The 20,833-nt window shown below is 43.7% G+C and overlaps 1 protein-coding gene across 1 annotated transcript in view; it reads left to right on the forward strand.

Moving 5' to 3' along the window:
* The first annotated feature begins 6,881 nt into the window (after nucleotides 1–6,881).
* Nucleotides 6,882–20,833, forward strand: part of MCF2L2 (MCF.2 cell line derived transforming sequence-like 2) — a 177,667-nt gene continuing 163,715 nt past the window's right edge. The window contains exons 1-2 of the mRNA XM_064165476.1: nucleotides 6,882–7,026; nucleotides 7,238–7,524. Coding sequence (XP_064021546.1) covers nucleotides 7,422–7,524 — 103 coding nt within the window. The 5' untranslated portion in view covers nucleotides 6,882–7,026; nucleotides 7,238–7,421. The remainder of the gene's footprint in view (nucleotides 7,027–7,237; nucleotides 7,525–20,833) is intronic.

Genomic DNA, 20,833 nt, shown 5'->3' on the forward strand with positions numbered 1-20,833 from the left:
CTGCCTGCCGGCTCTCTGCGCATGCTCCGCAGCCGGAGCGGGTGGGCGGGTAGCTGGGGGCGCCCCCGCGGGCCGGGAGGGAGCGGTGCCTGTGGGGGCCGGGCCCGCGCGTCCCCTGAGGCGGGTCTGGTCGGTGACTGGCGGGTGGGACACCGTCTTTACTCTTCCCTCCGAGCGCCCCTTCCCCGGCGAGTGGAGAAATAGGGGGGAAAGGAGGAAAAGTTACAAAAGAGTCCTGTGCAAATAAAAGCAGCGCCGAAGGCAAGCGGAAGAGAGGGCGGAGAGGGCGCTCCTGTTATGAGGCGGGACTCGTTGCTGTCCCGGCGCGGGGGCCTCTACCCCTTCACCTGCCCCTGAGGTGTGTATTGAGGGTCTCTGGAAGTGACATCCACAGAAGCTGGAGCCTGTCCCAGGCTTTTGGTTTGCGATTATGCGTCCCTCCCTGCTCAGCCTTTCTCAGGCCTTTCTTGGTGCCATGCGAACAGCTCCCCCAGGTGTACCACGCTGCCAAGGGAACCAAAGCGAATCGTTTCTCCTCTGCTGTCTCTTCAGTCATCTCCGTCACAGCAGTGCCGGGGAGGGCGGGGAAATGAGTGGTGTGATTGATGTGACAGTTCCCCTTTAAAGAACAAAAAGGCGTCCTAGTAGATTTCGCAGTCGTGATTCACTCCCACATTTTTATGTACTGGGTAGCTGCAAATTATCCTCTCAATTATGCACCAGCTTGGTGGATAAAATAGTCAAGTGATTCTGATACCAGCAGCTGTATATTGTGTGGCTGCAGTTGCCCTGCTTTACTGTTGCCCCTCACCTACTCCTGGACGCAAGGACCTGCCAGAGTGGCCTGGGCAGCCATGTAGAGATAGCCCAGAATAGAACCTGTGCAAAGGAAAAGAGTGGATTGCAAATGGTTTCTATGGCAACAGATGAACAGCCTTTGGAAGAGAGGATGTGGGAAAGAATTCAGGCTGAAAATACATCATTCTATCAATGAGACAAGCCTGTAATCTTTGGGTAATTTTAAAGATGTTGTTTCCTCTCATCTGCCATTCTGCTATGGAGGTATGAAACCCCTGTTGTAGCCTTAGCAGCAAGAAATGCCCACACATGTAATTACTGAAGTTGCCTTGTTCTAGATGAAATGCAATAGGTTTTTTGGTTGTGGATTGTTGTTTGCTTGATTGTTTTTTTCCCACTGTGATTAAATTTGGTGCTTCCTTGTCATGGTAACTTGGAATAGTAAGGATATATAAGCAGCTAGAACTGATCAGCTGTCTTTCTGAAACGGTATGAAACTTTGTAGTGTTTATAAAGCTTTATTCTATTTGATGGTCTCTATTCAATCCACTCTCCTTAATGGGGACACTTCAAGTACTCCTGACATTTGAGCATTTTCCTGACTATATATGAGTCTCAGGTTCTCCCCAGTGGAAGTTTCTGTCTGCTGCATTAACTGAACTTCATAACACAACGGTTTTTTTTGTTTCATTATCTTAACAAAAGGTTAAAATTCAGAAAGGAATAATGAAATCCAAGCTCCTTTCACTTGCTCCCTGTTTTTCTCTTCTCCCTCTGAGATATACAAGAACTGAAAATTACACATACTCTGTTCTGTTGAATCACATTCACTCAACATCTCAAGGTCCAGCAGATCAAACTTAGATGGTTATGATACCTTCTCATTTGCTTAACTCCAGCATTTTCTCAAATGTGGCCTGTAGAAACTTCTAGTTTAATGCATAGAAAGGCCACTGTAACTTTAAAATTAGAATCAGATGGAGCATGCTGGATTTGGTTTCATGTAAGACTATTAAGATTATTGATTTTAATTTATTAAGCTATATGGCCCATGATGTGCTGGCATTTAAAAATGTAGTACTCCAGTGGCAGATGGCAGCCTTCTTCACTGTCATCGTAGCCAGGTCTTCCCCACACTTGAACCCCAATACCTTCCATATATCTCCAATCCAGTTTCACAAACAGATCCATCTGCTCAGGGAAATTATCCAATATATTGTGCTACTACTACAGCAGACAGGCGATACAAGTGGGAGTGTGTGGTGGGATGGGTAGAGAGGTGAAAACTGCATCTTTTGGTGACAGGGCAGCTTTGCAGCAGCTTGAACTGACCTAAATGGGAAGCCTGGTGTGCTTCCTTCCCAGCTTCTTGTGCCATCATTTACAGGTGTACAACTGTAGAATGAGACTTAAGAGCTCATCTGGCAGAAGAACAACATCAGGGGTTAGGGACAGTAGCAGAGCAGAAAAACTGATCAGGAGGAGGACACCTGCCATTTTAAGTTACTCTGCTTGTCTCCCCATAGACCTGTTCTTGCCTCCATCAATCTAGACCTTCAACCAGTTGACATTAATTCTTCCTGGGAGAGGGGCTCTTTTTTTCCCTTTTCTTTTTGGCACTGAAAGCGGTCAAGGGGCTTCCTTAAAATAAACTACAGAGAGTTTACAAAGTAAGCTGGCCCTAAAAATTACAAGATCATTGACCAACAGCTTTGTCCAAAATTCTGGCTTTGTTTTAGAAAAGGAAAGACAGTAGAAAGTCTTGAAAGAAATAAGTACAATGAATATATGGACTAAAAAAGAAAATCTAACAGCAAACATTTGTCTAATAACTTTCAGCATTGGAAGACTTCTGTCAGAGCAGATGGAAGCTGGCAGTTTCTACTGCAGAAATAAAAGAAGGTTCAAAGCAAGGTGGCAAGAATGTTGAAAGGTATGAATTGGTTTGAGTGTTTTTTTTTTTTTTTAATGAAGAAATAGTAACTAGGATAACATTTGGCTCAGCTCAGGCAAGAGTGACTGAGGGATATGATCACTGTATGGAAAGTCATAGCTGAGATGGATATTGTGAGTGAGGAATTATTAATTCCTTCTCAAGATGCAGGAAACAGATCTAAAATTGAACTATCAGGCTTTACATTTAAACCCCAAAAAAGTATTTTTTCACACAATGCATACTTCAATTGCAAATTTTGCTGCTACTAAACTCAAAAATATAAATAGATTTTGAAAATAACTAATCAGGTTCCTTAAGAAATGGAATAATAAATATGATCAGGAAAATGCAAACTTAAGCTCAGACAGTCCATAAACTAGAGATTGCTGCAATATGAAAGGGAAATACTGGAGAGGGACTCTCTTTGAGTAGTGTCTTTCATACACTCTTTCCTGAGGGTGTATTAATGGTCCTGCTCACAGATGGGCTACAGCCCCAGTCTGTGTCAGGACAGCTGTTCTGGAGCACAGACAGTGAATGATTCATGTAAATGTCAGTGACAAAAAGATTTATGCTGGGGGAGGAAGAAAGAAAGAGATGAGCAGAGAGCTTTGCTAAAAGTAGTGTCTTCAGCAGCCTCTTTTCCTTCAGAATGGATGTCAGAAGCAGCTGTTCTCATTTTCAAATAAAGTATCTGAAACAGCATCTGAGGCAAAGCAGGTCAGGTGCTGCAAAGCTTAAGCAAGAAGGTAAACATGAAGGCAGGGACTTAGGCATTGCTGGAGGTGACTATGTGTAGGAGAAAAAGTGTACATGCATGTTTTGGCAGAAAAGCCCAGGTTTGTTGCAAGAGCTGACTGAAAGGACAGTGGAAAGCCAAAAAGAGCCAGAGAAGCACTAGCACTGTGGCCTTTTGAAAAGCTAAGCAAGAGCACTGTTGACTGAAGTGTATAAAAAAACCCAGCCTCCAAACAAAACCACAAAACCCCAACCCCAAGACACCAAAATTAAGAAAATTTGAAATCTGGAGTAGTGTTTTCCTTTACTATGTGACTGGTGTTGGAGAAAGGAAACAGCACTCTATGTGCTGTGATTCTGAAGTACTGCCATAACCAGTCAGAAGTGAGGACAGTATAATTACCTTTCCTAATTGTCCCAACAGTGTTACAGATCTCCCTAGCAAGAAATAGAGCCCTAACCTTCGATATGGGGATCAGACAATCTGTAGACAAAAGCTAAGAGAGAAAGAGGTATGATACCTAAGTAGCTTGTTTGCAAAAGAAGGAAGTTGGGAAAAAGATTCTAAACTTTTCTCCTATGAAAGTGTCTTCAGATGCAATGAGTACACTACAAGGTTGTGATCTTGTTCTGGAAGGAGATTTTCCTGAAAAACTAAGGGAAAGGACTGGGGAAATGGTGATAATACAGTGAAGAAGATTGGCTAGTTTCATGGATGGATCATCTCATTTTGATCTTTAAGAGTCCTTCAATCTCAATTGGTTGAATGGTATTTAGTGGCATTTAAAAAAAAAAACAGATGAAAAAGAAGGAAAGATTAGGTTAATTATATTAATTTTATTCTGTGAGAGTTTTGCCTTCCATGTAGCCAGGCCACAGGATCTCATCTACATTTTTTGTTTGCAGTGTGCAGTTTACTGTTTATTAAAATTGCTAACAATGCTTTGGCCTCAGCTGTTTGATTCAGGATCTAATAAATGGCTGATGATTTGTCAGGCTGCCACTCTACTGAGAAATCAAATTCTTTTGCCTCTTGGCCATCATTTTAGTGGTGAATCATAGTGTTTGTAGAGCCCCTGGCCCTGCTTTCTGCTGAGACCCTGGCTCATGCCTGAAATGTAAATCATCATCCTCAGTACCTCTAACGTGTATTAGTAAGGGTTTTTATCCTTCAGAGAGGAATCTGTATTTGTGGTAAAAGTGCTGTCTCAATTTTGCAAATATTTGCAGCACTGGAATTGTTACCATCACAGTGATGGACTGAGTTGCTTCAGCATCTTTAAACCATTCCTCTAGTGACAACTTGGGTCTTTAACTGTTGATGACCAGAGCTTTTGCAGTCTTTCTGACTTGGTTGAGTCCCTGTGGCTTTTCCATTTGGGAATCTGTATTGGCAATGTGCACTGTGGACAGCAGGTACCACTGAATCTTGGCAGTGTAAAGAAATCATCCTGTGACTGGTAAAAGTAACATCTCAAGTCTGTATCATGTGTTTACCCACCCCACAGTATAGGCTGGGTGAGGAGCAGCCACAAAACATAATTATTCAGTCCCTACTGCATCCTTTCAGCTCTGTACACCTTGATAGTTCAGTTGTCTGTAAGAACTTCTTTCTAACTAGGTTGCAGTTGACAAACAGGTTCAAAAGTTATTGAAGGTATAGTGGAAAACTGGAAAGGAGGCTGACATAGAACAAATAATAAGAGAAAAAGGATCTTAAAATAGCAAACATACAACATGTCTGCAGTTACTGATGCTGAATCACAGTGCTGCTAAGTGCCGCTATAGGAGCATACGGTCTTAAAATAACTGAGAATGAATTTAGCCAGAAATGAGACAAAGGCTCTTAGCTATCCTTAATGTTCTTGAACAGCCTTGCTGTAGGAGTAGTGAGAGCAAACCATCTACATTGCTCTTCACTGGAGTTTATTTCATTTATGAATGGGATTGTACGGTGTCTCTGCCTGCAGAGAAGGGAAAAATATCTGTTAAGTGTCTGGAAACACGATGACTTTTCTAGTCCTGTGTTCCTACCTGCAATCTGTGACAATTCAAGAGCAAAATGAAGCATCCCAAATATTTCAGACCCATCCACAGACTATGTCTGGGTGTCAGTCTGCTTCCCATATGTTGTGGTTTGGGGTTTTTTTTCCTGGTGGTGGTATCTCTTCTCTGGTTGAGGGAATAACTTCAATGTTAGTCAAGGTCTTTACAATTTGAACTTTGCTGCCTCGGTAGGCTCTAAAAAGATGATCTCAGAAAATAAAAGGCATTTGCTTTAATCTCAAAATGCTGGCAGGTGGGTGGCTCTGAAATCACCCTCCTCACTTGTTTTCAGGCATGCTTGCTGTTAAACTAACTCCACAGAAGTATGCAAGGAACCTCTCGGCATAGTTTGTCAATCATCCAGAAATGAGGACGACAGCACTGATACTCAGACTGGCTTGTAGGTCAGCCAGCTGATTATAGGATTTTCCCATCACAGAGGTAGATAAAACCTTCTGCAACACCAGGACTGACGCACTAATTGTGCTTTAAGTACTGATGAGCCCACAGGGATATTTTACAGCTCCAGCTTTGTGCATACATGTTGTCACGTTCTTTAGCATGTCTGGAAAGATGAACCCAAGCAAAATCTTATGGATGGATAGGAAAAACTGGAAATAGAGCTGAATCCATTCTGCAGGAATAGAGCACACCTTGCAGGCAGCTGCACCTTTCTCTGTTATTTCTTAGTTTTCAGATGTGTAATAATTTTCCCCTGTTTCCAGAAGAGTCTTGCTTGGAGCTTCAGATAGGCTTCAAAGGAGCAAAGAGAAAAGGGAGACATGCCACTTTCTGGCATGCCCTGCCCTTTCTCATTTCCCATTCTGCCTCAGTTTCCCTCTTCTCAGATCCCAGATGGGGTCTGTACCTCGGAGGGCTGATGAGGCTTTTCCATAGCTCAGCAGCCAGGTGCCCTATGGCAGCCACACATCAGTTCAGGGCCCAGCTGAGTCACTTGGCACCCCACAGACCTGTTCTGGCCCATGGATGTCCACCAGTGCCTGCTTGCCCACAGGCACAGGTGAGCTCTGTGGCCATGTTTGCAAGTGAGTCCTGCTAATAAACTCACCCTCGTACTTGTGAAGCTGGAGAGGGTCCCATGGGCTCAATCACTCCAGGGTCCAAGGAAACTTATCCATGCAGGTGGGCAACAAAGCCACAACACCCCTAAAGCGCCCCCCACTGACCTCCTCCCCCTCCATGCGTGCGGCAGCCGCCGTTTGTCAGGCAGGGGCTTCTAGAGGGGGTGGGAGGAGGATCTCTAGGGACATTGTGGGGGTTCCACTTGGAGACAACCTGCAAGGCGTCTGGCCAGTGTCCGAGGGGAAGCACCGAAGGCTGCCGGCCAGTTGAGCTCCGCTCCCAGGCCCTCTGGTGAGGAGAGCGTTGCAAAGCAGCTGCTGCTGTTAGAGCTCTCCTGCCAGCTCCACTCCTCTCAATGCCATTCCTACCTCCAGGATTTTTCCCTGACTCACAGCATCACCATCCAAAAGTCTCCCTGGAGGAAGGTATCTGCCTGCTGGTTTGTCTCTTTATCCTTTGCCTTATCCGCGGGAGCAGGGAGAAAAAAAGACAGAAGCAATCAACCCGCCTGCTTATTTCGCTTTTTTTTTTTTTTGGCGCGGTCGGGCCTTTTTTTTTATTTTCATTTTTTTTTTTTTTTTTTTAAATTTTATTTCCCCCCACCCCACCCCTCCTGCTCTTTTCCTGTTGTCAAAGGGGATAAAACCCCTGCTGGAAGGAGCTTTTCTAGGTCCATGCATGACCGGCAGCAAATTGGAAGAGGTGAGCAGCCGGCAGAAGATGTGAGAGCTGGAAGGGCCGTGCCGTGGGAGTGGTCCTCGCTTTGTGTGCGAGCGAGGCAGTGAGTGCAGCCTCCCACTCCGGGCGCATCTTTTTTTGGATGCTGTGCGGTTCCCTGTGTGAAATGCTTTTTTGGTTAAAAGAAGAAGAGATGTCACATCAGGAGCTCACCCAGCGACTGACTACAGTTATCACCCATGTGGGTAAGACATCTTTCATTTTCTTCTCACTACATTTGTGTAGATTTGGGGGCCCTGTTCCCCCAGGAAGTGCTGATGCTCTGTACAGGCAGGAAGCCTTTGTGTGACAATATCACACCTGTGCGTGAAACAGGAGCCAGCAGCAGACTGCAAACCCGTGGCTTTGGGCAATTAGCCTTTTATTGATGGTTTGGTTTGCTTTCCAAGCGTGCAGTTCTTCGAAAAGCAGAAACAATGAGAGCAGAGTGTCCTACCTGTGAACTGATCTGTGTAAAATACTCAAGCATGGTCTTTCTTGCAGAGAGGTGGCATAGGAAAGGAGATGGTGGGAGGCTGCTGGATCAACAGCAGTGCTAATGTGCTTTGCATTCTCTCATGATGCTGGAATAGCAGCCCATTTTCAGGCTTTTTTAAAATTGTCATTGCTGTTTCGAGGGTTCTGGAAGGTGCTAGGACAGAATCCCAAAAGCTTTGCTCTGTGTCAGGCTTGATTTTACCCTCAAATGCTAGTGAATACAGGTGAGGCCCTATCCTGTGCCTGGCGTCCTTGTAAGGCTAAGCTGGCTACCCACTTGCTGACACTGGTGACCAAATTATGAGGAATCAAACAGCCTGAAACTAGCAAGACATAGGAGATTCTGGTGATTAACATCGCAACTAATAAACACTGTTGGGACCCTTTTTTTGCTACATGCAATTAAGTTAAAGCAGATTGTGGCTGTGTTGCATCATGTAAAGAGAACATTTTTAGCTGAATTTCACAGGAAAAAAAATATAGCTGTCAGTGTAATGGATTGTGTGTTGTAAATGGCAAAGATGTTGTACAGGTTCATAAAAAGTCTTTGCTCAACATGTACATGAAACTGACTGGACCAAAATTAGGCTTTTGGAGAACATGCAATTAAGATTTTAGACCAGAATTCTTCCTGGGTTTAATATTAGCTGTAGCAGCTGAACTAAGTTTAAGAAAGCAAATGCAATTTGTATCTTGCCTAAAGAAATAGCACAAAAGAAGAGTTAAGCTGAACAAAACACTTAGGACCAGGTCTTAGATCTCTAGGGTCTTCTGGAGTCAGTCTTGGTGTTCCTGGTAACTTTAGCAGGGGCTTAGCATGAGAAAGAGAGTATGATTGCCAGGAAAGCTTGCAGAGTCAGCCACTTTGACCTAGTGATGCCAACATGAGTTGCTTTGCAATTGTACAGATTCAGACTGACACAAAGTCACATGATTTCACATTTTTATTGTGAAGATTTGGAATTTAATCTGAGGCACATTCAGAGGGACACAAAGTCACATTAATTCATATTTATGAGGACCTGCAATTCAGTGTGAGGCACTTTTTTTTTTTTTTGGGGGGGGGGAGGGATTGGGGAAAGATTATTTCAGTGGAGCCAGAAAGATTTGTGCATCTCCTGTTTTTCTGTTATACTCAGTACAGGGCTTTATCATCTGTACTGAGGACCCTCCTTGGTGTCAGGAGGGACTTATTAGAGGTAATATGGCAATATTTTTAGCATTTAGCAATGCAGGATATCTAGACACTAGAAAGACATTAATGAACCTTTCCCTTGGTCTCTGACAAGTTGAGTTTTCTGGGTCATGTGGCTGAAGCTAGAGAGTCTCATTGGTTTCTTGGAGGTCATCCTAGGGAGAGGCATTTGTGAAGGTCAGTTCTAGGAGAGGAAAGAAGCTCACAGATATCCTTTTTTTAATTTCACACTGAGGCAAGACCCATGATCCTCCATCAGGGAAGGATAATCCCACCATTTTCCCAACCATTTAGGACCTAGACATCAGACCCTGCTTGTGAAGTCTGTCTGCCTTTTTGCAGACAGTGCTCATTTTCTTTTAAATGATGTAACTAGGAAAAGAAACAGTACAAAAATGGAAGCCAGCAATATTTAAAAAAAAAACACCCAAACCCAGCATTATTGGCTGAAGAAAGAACATTTCTTCTGACCCTCCCCCCCACCATGATGACACACCACGTGCATGAATCACACCTTGTAACATCAGCTCCCTTAGCTAAATCAGCTGTAGTTTATTAACAGTAACTCCTGGGCAGCTGCAAGAGTCTCTTGAAAGTCCAGTGGGAGTCTTTCAGCTCAAACAATTGAAAGGGCTCTCAACATTAGCAAGCTGAGGGGATCCCTCACCATGAACATACTTTATAGTGTTTACTCTTTTACAGCATCTATCACCCTCATATTGTCGCTTGCACTGATGTAGTCAACTTCTTTAGAATAGAGCCAACTCTTGGTTGGGAGCACAGCTCTCAGATCACTCAATAGCAGAAGAGAAGACACTTACAACATTTGCAAAAAAAAGAAACAAACCAAAACAAAAAAACAACCAAGAACTTTCTGGGAACATTAAAAAGAAAGTCCTTTATGTTTGCAATAAAAAATTTATGGGATAATGTTGGTCTGTGTGAGGAAGATGATAACACCAGTTAATAAGAGTGTTGCAAACATTGTTAACTGCCTGGAGCTCCACTTATCCATTCTGGGCAAAAGCTTTGATCTCTCATTAGCTGACTCATGTTGTGTTAGTTCACATCCTTGTAAACAAAACCTCTTATCCTGCTACAAACCTCAAACATACAGCTACCTGCTTCACCTGGGTTAAAATTAAAGCATTGAAGTTGTTTACCTACTCTGCAGTAACTATCTTAACTTAGTACTTTTCTAGTACCATGCACCCTGCTCTGTAGCTCAACTTCACAGTGTCAAACAAGAGAGGACCACCTCTTCTATGAGGACAGACTGAAAGAGTTGGGGCTGTTCAGTCTGAAGAAGAGGAGGCTCCGAGGTGACCTTATTGTGGTCTTCCAGTATCTGAAGGTGGCTACAAAAAAGCTGGGGAGGGACTTTTTAGGATATTTGGTAGTGACAGGACTAGGGGGAATGGAACAAAGCTAGGTAGGTTCAGCCTGGATGTGAGGAGGAAGTTCTTCAGCATGAGAGTGGTGAGACCCTGGAATGGGTTGCTCAGGGAGGCAGTTGAGGCCCTATCCCTGGAGGTGTTTAAGGCCAGGCTGGATGAAGCTCTGGCCAGATTGATCTAGGGTAGAGTGTCCCTCCCCATGGCAGGGGAGTTGGAACTAGATGATCCTTGTGGTCCCTTCCAACCCTGACTGATTCTATGATTCTATGAAATCAGAACTCTTAAATGGCCCTGTGCTGCCTCAGGCTGCCTCTGGGATTATTCCTGATTGCCTTGGTGTGAGTGAGGTATTGGGGCCAGCACAGGTGTCTAGGACAGGAGTAGTTTGTGAATGCAGCCTTTCTGCTTACTATCCAAGTCTCACCACAAAATGTTAGCCGGTCTTGTAAGCAATGCTGTGTCAAGGTTCTTTTTTAGCATTAACCTACTTTCATTAAACTTGGTTGCTGGGAGGTGTTGGGGAAATACTCATCACTTCTGGAAAAAAAAGCATGTCCTTTGGGTAGGTGGGCAAGTGGCAGCTCTTATGTGATGGGGAGGGAAGAAGCTTTTCTGGGTGACATGCCCAAGTGCTGACAGCAGATTGCTTGCATATGGGAATGGTAGAGCTCTTCCAGTTTGTGAAGCCCACCAGAATATGGGTTTGTGCGCTCGATACCCACCCACACTTGGCAATTGGTTCTCAGAAGTCTAATGCCAGCTTTGATATGTGTAGGCAATATTCTGGGCACAGTTGTGGATGCAAGCACATCTACCCAGTGCCCCATTTTCTACAGGTTCTTATTCTTTAAATGATTTTATAATAAGATGGAGCTGCCAGAACTGACATCAACTTCTCAAAAGAAACAGCAGAGCCTGGCTTTTCTCTGTTACCAGTAAAGAATTCCACAGCACATGAGAGGACAGGTTTTCTTAGAGGCTTTTCTTAACTTCCAGTTAAATTGTACTAGTTCTTCACATCTTCAAATGGCAACTGGATCCAGATGAGTTGCCTGTCAGTATCCCTGGTGGGGGAGGCACTGAAGTGAAATTGCAGAAAGCAGTACATTGCACAAATAATAAATAGAAGAAAACACCCCTCCCCCCCCCATATAGTCACGTAGTCCTGTCAGCTTTTGTCTGGTTTTGCACACTCTTATTTACCCAATCTCACATTTTAGGGATAGAAAAAGAAAATTTAAGCAGCTTGATGAAGATAAAAAAAAATGTTTAGAGGCAGAACTTGGTTTAGGATGGACATTTCAGGACTTAAATTGCTATTGGTTAACTATAGCAGGTCATTTCCTACCACTCTTGGCTTAACCACCAGCCTTGTGCACGAAGAGAACCTGTGATACAATTTGGGAGAGGAAGTGAAGGATGATAGTGCATCCACTTGACTGTTTGAGAGGAATTTAGGTCAGCAAAATGGAATAACCCAAGCTGGCTCTTGTCCGAGGCCAATGGCTTAGCATCACAAGTCACAAAATCTCTTTTATGCTGCAAAGCCACAAATAACCTAGTATGTCACAGCTGGATTGACAACTGCAGTGTTTCTGATCTGTGTCTGTGTACAGCAAGGACACTCAAAAGAGATTTGTTAAGAAATGAGCTTTCAAGGTACCATATCAAATAGGCCTTCTCCTACTTCTGTGCAAAGGCTTAGATCAAGGCAGTGGAAATTCCCCTGCCTGCAATAGAATTTTCCCCCCTTTGTTTTAGAGCATTCATGCGTTTCAGGAACTCTTTTCACACCACTGATGCTATGGCTCTGTCCTACTTTCAGTTTTCTAGTGAACAGCTAGGGGCAGCTAGATGTCTTTTCTACCATCAGAGCACGGCAGGTTTCCTCACCCCAAATTAAGACACAGGTATGTGATGTGCAACTATTGCTGCATCCCTGATGAAACAGGGCAATAGGAAATGGCAGAAATATGTGAACAAGAAGTGATAGTTTGAGTTCCTTTCCCCATTAACCTACTTCTATTAAAAAGTGGACTTTCTATGGTCATGTTATCTTCATTTTCCATCTGTACTCCAGTAAGTTTTCAAACTGTTGGCCAATTTTTTACCAATTTTTGTGAAGTGACGAAGGTCATAAAATATTACCTTCATGAATAGTGACTGGAGAGTTGGAAAGATGCAATTAGCGAAGAAAATAATACTAAGCTCATTCAATTAAGACCTCAGAGAACCCACATGGGACAGTGGAGCAGGGGAAAGGAGATTTAACAAGCTTTGCAGCTTAAAAAAGCTTCTTGTTTACATTTTTGTTCCTAGATTGGGGTTATTAATTTTACCCTGTTCTATATGGCTTATTCTCTGCAGCTGTTTCACAGGGAACTGTTTACTAAAGAACTATTTAGAAGTGCTTTGCTAATGCTGCAGAGTTTGTGTCTATAAAAAGAGGAAGCCAAGCTTTCACAGGAATCCATGAAAAGTGTACAGATGTGCCTAGTGCACCCTCCAAAATATGGAATAATCGAAGTAGCACTTGTTTAAAGCCCACATCCTAACTCAGTTTGTTGAGATATGTCAGAAATAAAGACCTTGAAAAACTGCTACGAGTTGGGCAACCAGAATGCTGGTTTGCATTTGTCTCAGGGCAAAATATTTCTGTGATAGTTTGGCCTTGTGCTTAGGGAGGCAGAGATGACTAAATTTCCTCCACAACCTGTAGGAACAGTAGCCTGCTGTAAGACTGCTTCTGGTTTAGGGTTTCTCTTTCACACTGCATCTTTTACTTTAGCTGAATACTTTGTCATGTGGGCTGTGATGCTGACTCTGCCATCCTCAACAAAATTCAACAGCAAGTTAGAATAAACCTGCAGTATTCAGGTGTGTTACCATTAATCATTTCTCTCACAGCAGCATACTGTAAGCAGAGCTATGCAGAATCCCAAAGAGCTGAAATGTTGATTACAGCCCTAGCCGTTCTCTCATTTATTGATGCCTGCCCCAAAGCTGGCTGTTAAACCCTGAGCTTTCATTCTCAGGCCAGTAAGAGATCAGGATGCTGGGGAGAAAAGGGAATAGGAGTAGCTACCATCCACCATCTGCTTGCTGCAGGGTTTTCACACATTCTACTTATGCATTTTGTGATGACAACTGTTGGAGATGGAATACTTGGCTGGATGGAACTGAGGTGTGATCCAATCTGTCAGTTAGTAGGTCACTGTCTGTTTTGAAATCCTCCACACTGCTCCTCTTAAATCTAATGCTACAGCAGTTTCCCACTGTCCTTTATATTTTAGCCTACCTGAGTAATGGTTTATAGGTGTTTGTTTCTTGGAGTAAATGTGTGGAGGAGTGTTTAACATGTGAGGAAATTATTAAAGGAAATGATTAGAGGAAAGTCAAGTGGCAGGATCCAAGTTTTGGTGTTCGTCCTGGTGGTGCCCATGGTCCCTTCCACAGCCGTGCATGCCAGCACTGAGTCCTGTGCACCCTTAGAAAGCTCCTCTGGGCTTTCCACAGTTTGTCTCTTGGTGTCTGAAGAATTGGTGGAACTCAAACTGATTATTCTGAGGTGCATATTTCAGTTGCAAGCAAATCTTTGTCTGCTGTTTGGGTCAGCTCTTCTCATGGCTCTCCTGACCCCACCTCTGTCTCAGAGCTATATCTCAGGCAGTGTTAGGCCTTTATGACATTTTAGTTACAGCAGAAAACAGGAACCACTGACTTCTAGAAGAGGTTTTTGCAAACATGATGTGGTGGGTTTCTGTTGGTTTTTGGGGTTTTGTTTGGTTGTTTTGTTGGCTTTTTTGTTTTCTCTATTGGTTGGTTGGTTTGTTTTCTTGTGTGTGTGTATGAGGCTTATCATTAAATAATATTTAAAAAAAAAGAAGGCAGCTTATGCCACAAGCAAGGGAAAAATTACTTCTTGCAGCAACATTCAATGAGTTAGTCACACTGTGGCACCTCTGCTTTTCCTCTTAAACACTCCACAGCAAGTCTAGGGCTACCTGGAGTGAGGAGGCAAGGGGAAACGTTACAGAGCACAGGAGCTTCCTTCTGTGTGAGGTGTCCGAGTAAGGCACAATGAAAGCTGCTGGTGCTGACAGAAGCCATTCCTTGCTGACAGGGTGGGCAGTTGTGACCGTTCTGCACTGCTAAATCCCAAGGTTACTTTCTTTTGGTCCTATTTGCTTTTTTAGAGAGGTGCCCTTGCCTGTTCCCATCTCTGTGGCAGAGGGAAGCTCAGATGGCCTGGCTGGAAATTAAACTGAGCTGACTTCTATCACAATTCCTGGCAGCTTTTTTAATACAAAGGCCTTTTCCTACCTCTTGCCTCATCTTTTATTTAATTCATTTTCTTGCCTTCCATATGGTGCCTGAACCCAAGAGATCCCCTGAGAGGACATATCTCAGAGGAAAACAGGCTCAGCACTTAGGAAGGTACTTGCAGCAGCAGACTCTGTCAATGAATAGTGAGTAAGCTAAGCAATTTCATTGCTGTTACTCCTTTTTTTCTTCTTCTGCACCATGTTTGAGGTTCCTCCTGGCCCCTGAGGAATCACTCCATGTTCAGTCTAGGATGAATGTTTCTGGATGAGGCTTGGATGACTGCTAAATTAATTTTGACAGCACAGTGTCTGGTACATGACAGTAGCCTCATTTGTGTATTTTCTTCTGGTGTTTTAGTGCTGGTCATGTGTCCAGGCATTTGGGAGAAGATACACCATGATAATTTTGTTTTAATTCTGATGTGCTCTAGCCCACTAACTTGGGCCTCTTGTAGCTTGCTTTAGACTTCACCACAGTGGCATCTGGATTTCCCCAGGTGGTGAGTTGGTCAGTGACTGCAAGAAATCCTAATTCTCTACAAAGCTGCCTGCTCCTGCTGACATGAGCAAATGCTGGAGAATGATGAGATAACGCAGCACATGGGTCATTATTAGTCAGTCAGCTTTGGTGACTCACACTAACCAGTGCAGCAGACATGGTCAGCATTGAAGCTGATGAACAGGAAGGAGACGGGGTAAAGAAACAGCCAACTCTTACACACGTAGATGGAAAAACATCACTTGTAAATACCTTAAGTGATCTGTAAATCATGGCACAGAGGGAGGTACTGCTCTGAGAGCAGAAACACTGCAAAGAAAAGCCTCTGAGTTTAATGGAGAAAAGGAGAGCAGGCTCTACTTTGGCATAGAGACAGATATGTGTGGGACAACTGGATTGAGATCACAGTATCCTCAAGCTCTACTGTCGTATAAGCACAACATAGATAACATCTGTCCGAAGGCATAGCTGCCCTGAGGAATGATTGAGCTCATGTACTGGAAGAGAGCCATGTCCAGCACATGAACTCAGGCTGGTATAAGTCTGAAGCAGCAGCATTTATTCAAGGGTGAAATGTGTTGCTTTTTTATGCACCCACTTCTTGTTTGCAGTGCAGCATTATAGAAAGCTGAAGCCTTCTCAGCAGAAGCCTGTAAATAATCCAGCATTAATAAATAGTCCTTTATTGCATTTTATTAGACTATTCAATGCAGTGTAGTAGGGAGTGAAGCACTGAATAAAACCAAATAATGTCAACCTGCAATGGACTCTAGGATTTAGTTCACAAAGCTGCTGTGTTCTGTCTCCATCTTTTCCAGCCGTTGGGAGGTCCTGACACTAAAGAACAATATCCCAAACAATATGGCCAAAGGAAAGACAGGCTACCAGGATCAAAAATCCATGCTGTCATGAAAATATTGTCCAGAAGGACATACACACAATAGCTCAAAACCAGCTTTGCACCTCCTGTGCATTGTATTTGGAGTGTTCTTGAAAATACATTGCTCCAAAATCACTGCTGTGAGGAAAAAGGAGTCCTGAGTCCTTTAGGCAGTCAAGAGCTACACAAGCAAAGCCAAACTCCTGATTCTCCGTGCCTCAGAAAGGCACTGCCACCCATTTTAATATTATTACCCTGTCTGCCTCAAAGATGAATTGCACCCATGGATTGAATCTCTTGTAAGGTACTGCCATTTAGAGCCCTCCAGGTATGAGGGCACATGGGCTTGTTTGGCACCTCAAAACAGCCAGCCCAGCCCTCCCTTGTATTGACAGAGCTTCCCTGATGCCAAAGTTACATGAATGCAACAGAGATCAGCTTCTCTGAGAACTCCATTGCACTAAGTGCAGGAGTGCTACAGTGAATGTCAAAGGTCACTCTCTGGAATCTTAAAAAAGAGATACAAAGATCCTTTTGGGGATGTTAGTCCAGCTTTTTATTTTAAAAGTCACTGATTCCTGACCTGGATTACTCAAGCATGGGAGTAGAGGTTAAATTATTGCAGAAGCCAAAATCCTTTGAAATATTGCTGTGCTAGTTTGAACTGTCACAATTGCAAAGAGGAGATGGGAAGTGATCTCTCATCAACATTATAACAGAGTGGCTCTGATCCAGAAAGGTGCAAAAAGCTCTTTATTTCTGTGTTACTAAAGGGGGAACTGCTGGCACTCTGTAGGATCAGATATTTTTGCCTGAGTGTACCCAGTTGCAGATGACCCAGCTCTAAGCCCTGCTGCAAATATGTTTAAGAGGCAGTATGGTGCAGGCATTGCCTTGGGAGCCAAGACTTATGACCTACTGTCAGAATTGCCCTGAGTTCATTTGAGGATCTTGGTGACCCAAGATTCCTGAGAGCTCAAGGAAAGCCAGAGGATCTTGAGTCAGATGCCCCACACCCTTCAGTGAGGCTGTAATCTCTTTGCTTCCAGTTACCTCCATCTGTGCCTCAGAGACCTTGGATGGAAACCAGCAGCCCTTATCCTGAGGCTGTTTATGCATCCACCTGTATCACCTAATATGTGAGCACCCCAATGGTACTATAGTAGGGCTTTCATAGTATCAACCCATATATTAACACCATATGTTACACACTCCATATGAGAAAGGGTGGATCTGCCACTTCTGCAGTGCAGGCTGTTGCCTAGGGCAACAAGATACGAGGGGCTGCAAACCATTTAGCAATTGCTTTCTCGGCATGACTGTGAGCTGTATGATTTCCAGTTTCCCTTGGGCAATGTATTCTTTACAGCTGGCTCTGGATATAAGAGCAGTTATCTGCATCTCTCAGACATAAATACAAGCTAAACAATGCTAATGTACAGCGTTTTGGTCTGCCTGGCAACAGCTGCTGACAGGATCTGACTCCCCTTGTTCAACATATGCCTTGAGTTCCAGACATTTTATAGGAGTTACTCCCAGTTAACACTTGGAGAACCATTTCAAGATACCTGAAACATGGAGAGGTGAAAAAAAAAAAATCTAAAATCAGAGATGATGTCTTTTAGTATTTCAGGAGCATGACTGTTGCCTTTAAATTCTGAGAGACCCTTAAGGTAGCAGCCATATTTTAATTATATATATGTAGAGGATTAGTCCAAAGTTACAGATATCTTTACAGGTATCTCCAATGTCTGTGGTTTAGTTAGGACTGACAAGTACTGACAGGACCTAGGGGAAAGAACTGCAGCTCTAGTAGCAATGAAGAGTAGAAATGAGGTGATTTGGATGTGCAAAGTTTAGATGTGTTGTCTATTAATTATATAAGTTACAATCTTAACACTTCAAATGCATTGTTTTCTGATATGGAGTTCATATTCCAATAGAATTTTTGTGGCTACAGTTGCTATCAGGAAAGTTCTGCCTTGTATTGTCAATCAATAATCCTTCACACAACAAAGGATGACGATAAATATTTCTCCCTTCTGAGTCTGAAGTTCACTGTTTGCCATTACACTTTGGTTCAAAGGTCTGTGAAGCCAAGATTTCATTTCTAAAGTGATCAATGCTGACATTTGCAGCATAAAAGCCATAGCTGATGACATGCACAGGAGCCATACTATTGATCTTGCAATATTCAGTGAAAAGGTTATTTCAAACTGAAATGGCTATGGCCTTGGTATGACCTGAGCTGTAATCAGATGCACAGTGAATGAGAAAGCTCCCAGCAATTTCACTCCAGGAGCTGTTGCAGGTAAAATCTGATTAATCCTTATATGTTTTCATAAAATAAGCTGATCAACAAAATCCCTTTTTCTAAACAAGAGAGATTCAAAGCTACTCTCACTGTTTCATCTGTCTCAGATTTTTGCACCATTAGTCATGGTCTCATATCTTCCCCCTCCCCCTCTGGAGAAGCAAATAGAGGGTTCACAACAGACTTTAAAGACCTAGCTTAGTTTAACTTAAACTTTCTGGTCCTTTTTCTATAGCTCATAAAAATCCTAGGTTTTGGCTTTGTTTTCAGCTAGGCAAGAATGCAGTTTCAGCAATGTGCAGTTGTCATTTTAGATCATGTTGGATTGTGCTCTGGCTATGCAGCAGAGCCTTGTGCATTGTTTTGTCTTGAATAGGAATCATAGAATCAACCAGGTTGGAAGAGACCTCCAAGATCATCCAGTCCAACCTAGCACCCAGCCCTATCCAGTCAACTAGATGATGGCACTAAGTGCCTCATCCAGTCTTTAAAAAAAGCCAGGTAGCATCCAGATGTGTTTTGAGGAACAGTATTGTTTGAACAGAAGCAAAGAGGAGTTTGTCACTGTTACTCTGTGCCCATTGTACTCCAGTGTCTGCCACAGCATCTTTGTACAGGCTATACTCTGCCTATCCCAGTCTCCCCTTCAGAGTTGTGGTGCCACCACCTTGCAAGGTTTCCCGGTTCAGCCATGGGAAGGAGGAGAGATGAAACGCAAGCAGTCATCCCCCAGATCCTTCTCTGTCCATCAGGATAGCAGAGCAGTTGGTGTCAGGAAGGCAGCTGTGCTGGAACAGCCTTATCCACCTCAAGGGAGATGGCACCATTTTTATTGTCAAAGTCCCTCACAGGTACAGTCGAAGCATTTTCTCTTCTTTTCTTCTTCTTCTGTGTTCAGCCACATTCAGATGGTTCCACCACTGCATCTTTTCCCGAGGAACCACTAGAGGGTGTAACCATTTCTCTCTCAAAGCCTACGTTCCCTGCTCGTTCTACAACAGCATCAGATACAAAGAAAGGTGTGGTCTCTGGACACGAATAGCCTGTCATAAGTGTGCCGAACTTTTGAAAACTGGGGTACACAAGTTCTCTATTTAAGCTTTTCATCCAAACTAGGATATGCTGTAGAGGGACATCACTCAACTACATGTGTGCAATTTTTGAACTCTTTGTAGGATCACAGGATGTTAGGGGTTAGAAGGGACCTCTGGAGATTAAGTCCAACCCCCCCCTGCCGGAGCAGTACCGTAGAATCTAGTGCAGGTTGCACAGGAATGCATCCAGGTGGGTCTTGAAAGTCTCCAGGAAAGGAGAGACTCCACAACCTCTCTGGGAAGTCTGTTCCAGTGCTCTGTGACCCTTACAATAAAGAAGTTCCTCCTCATGTTGAGGTGGAACTTCTGTGCTGTAGTTTATAGCCATTACTCCTTGTGCTATCACAGGGCACAATGGAGAAGAGCCTGTCCCCTCCCTCTTGACACACACCTCTTAATTTTTGTGGCTCTGCGCTGGACTCTTTCAACCAGTTCTCTGTCCTTGAACTGAGGGGCCCAGAACTGGACACAATATTGCAGCTGTGGCCTCACCAAAGCAGAGGGGGAAAGGTATCTCTCTCAACTTACTAACCACGCTCCTTCTAATACACCCCAGGGTGCCACTTGCCTTCTTGGACACAAGGGCACATTGCTGGCTCATGGTCATCCTTCTGTTCACCAGGACCCCATGTCCCTTTCACCTATGCAGATCAATCCCCAACCTATATTGGTCCATGGGGTCATTCTTTCCCAGGTGCAAGACTCTCCACTTTTTCTTGTTGTATTCCAACCATCCAGCCCACCCAGGTCCCACTGAATGGCAGCACAGTTCTCTGGTGTGTCAGCCTCTCTTCCCAGTTTTGTGTCATCAGCAAACTTGCTGACAGTGGACTCTCTTCCCTCATCCAGGTCATTGGTGAATATGTTGAATAGTGTAGTTCCACTAACCACTCCTGAGGGACTCCACTAGATACAGACCTCCAACTAGACTCTGTTCCATTGGCCACAAATCTTTGTCTTCTTTCCTTCAACCGGTTCACAATCCACCTCACTACCTAATTGTCCAGACCACATTGCCTCAGTTTAGCTGTGAGGATGCTGTGGCAGATGGTGTCAAATGCTTTCCTAAAACCAAGATGAACCACATCCACTGCACTACCATCGCCTATCCACCTGGTTATGCCCTCATCAAAGGCTATCAGGTTGGTTAAACACAAAGGTTGTGTGAAAAGTTGATCTAAGGACTGAAGCTTGAATGCTGTGTGGAGGCCTGAAAGGTGTGTGCTGTGTGGAAAACTGTAAAGGAGTATGGGAAGCCTGAAGGCTGTTAGGAAACTGGAAAGATGAGTGAGATGCTGGAGACCTGGAAGCCA

The sequence above is a fragment of the Pogoniulus pusillus genome, chromosome 26, assembly GCF_015220805.1.
Source record: "Pogoniulus pusillus isolate bPogPus1 chromosome 26, bPogPus1.pri, whole genome shotgun sequence".
Taxonomy (NCBI): Eukaryota; Metazoa; Chordata; class Aves; order Piciformes; family Lybiidae; genus Pogoniulus; species Pogoniulus pusillus.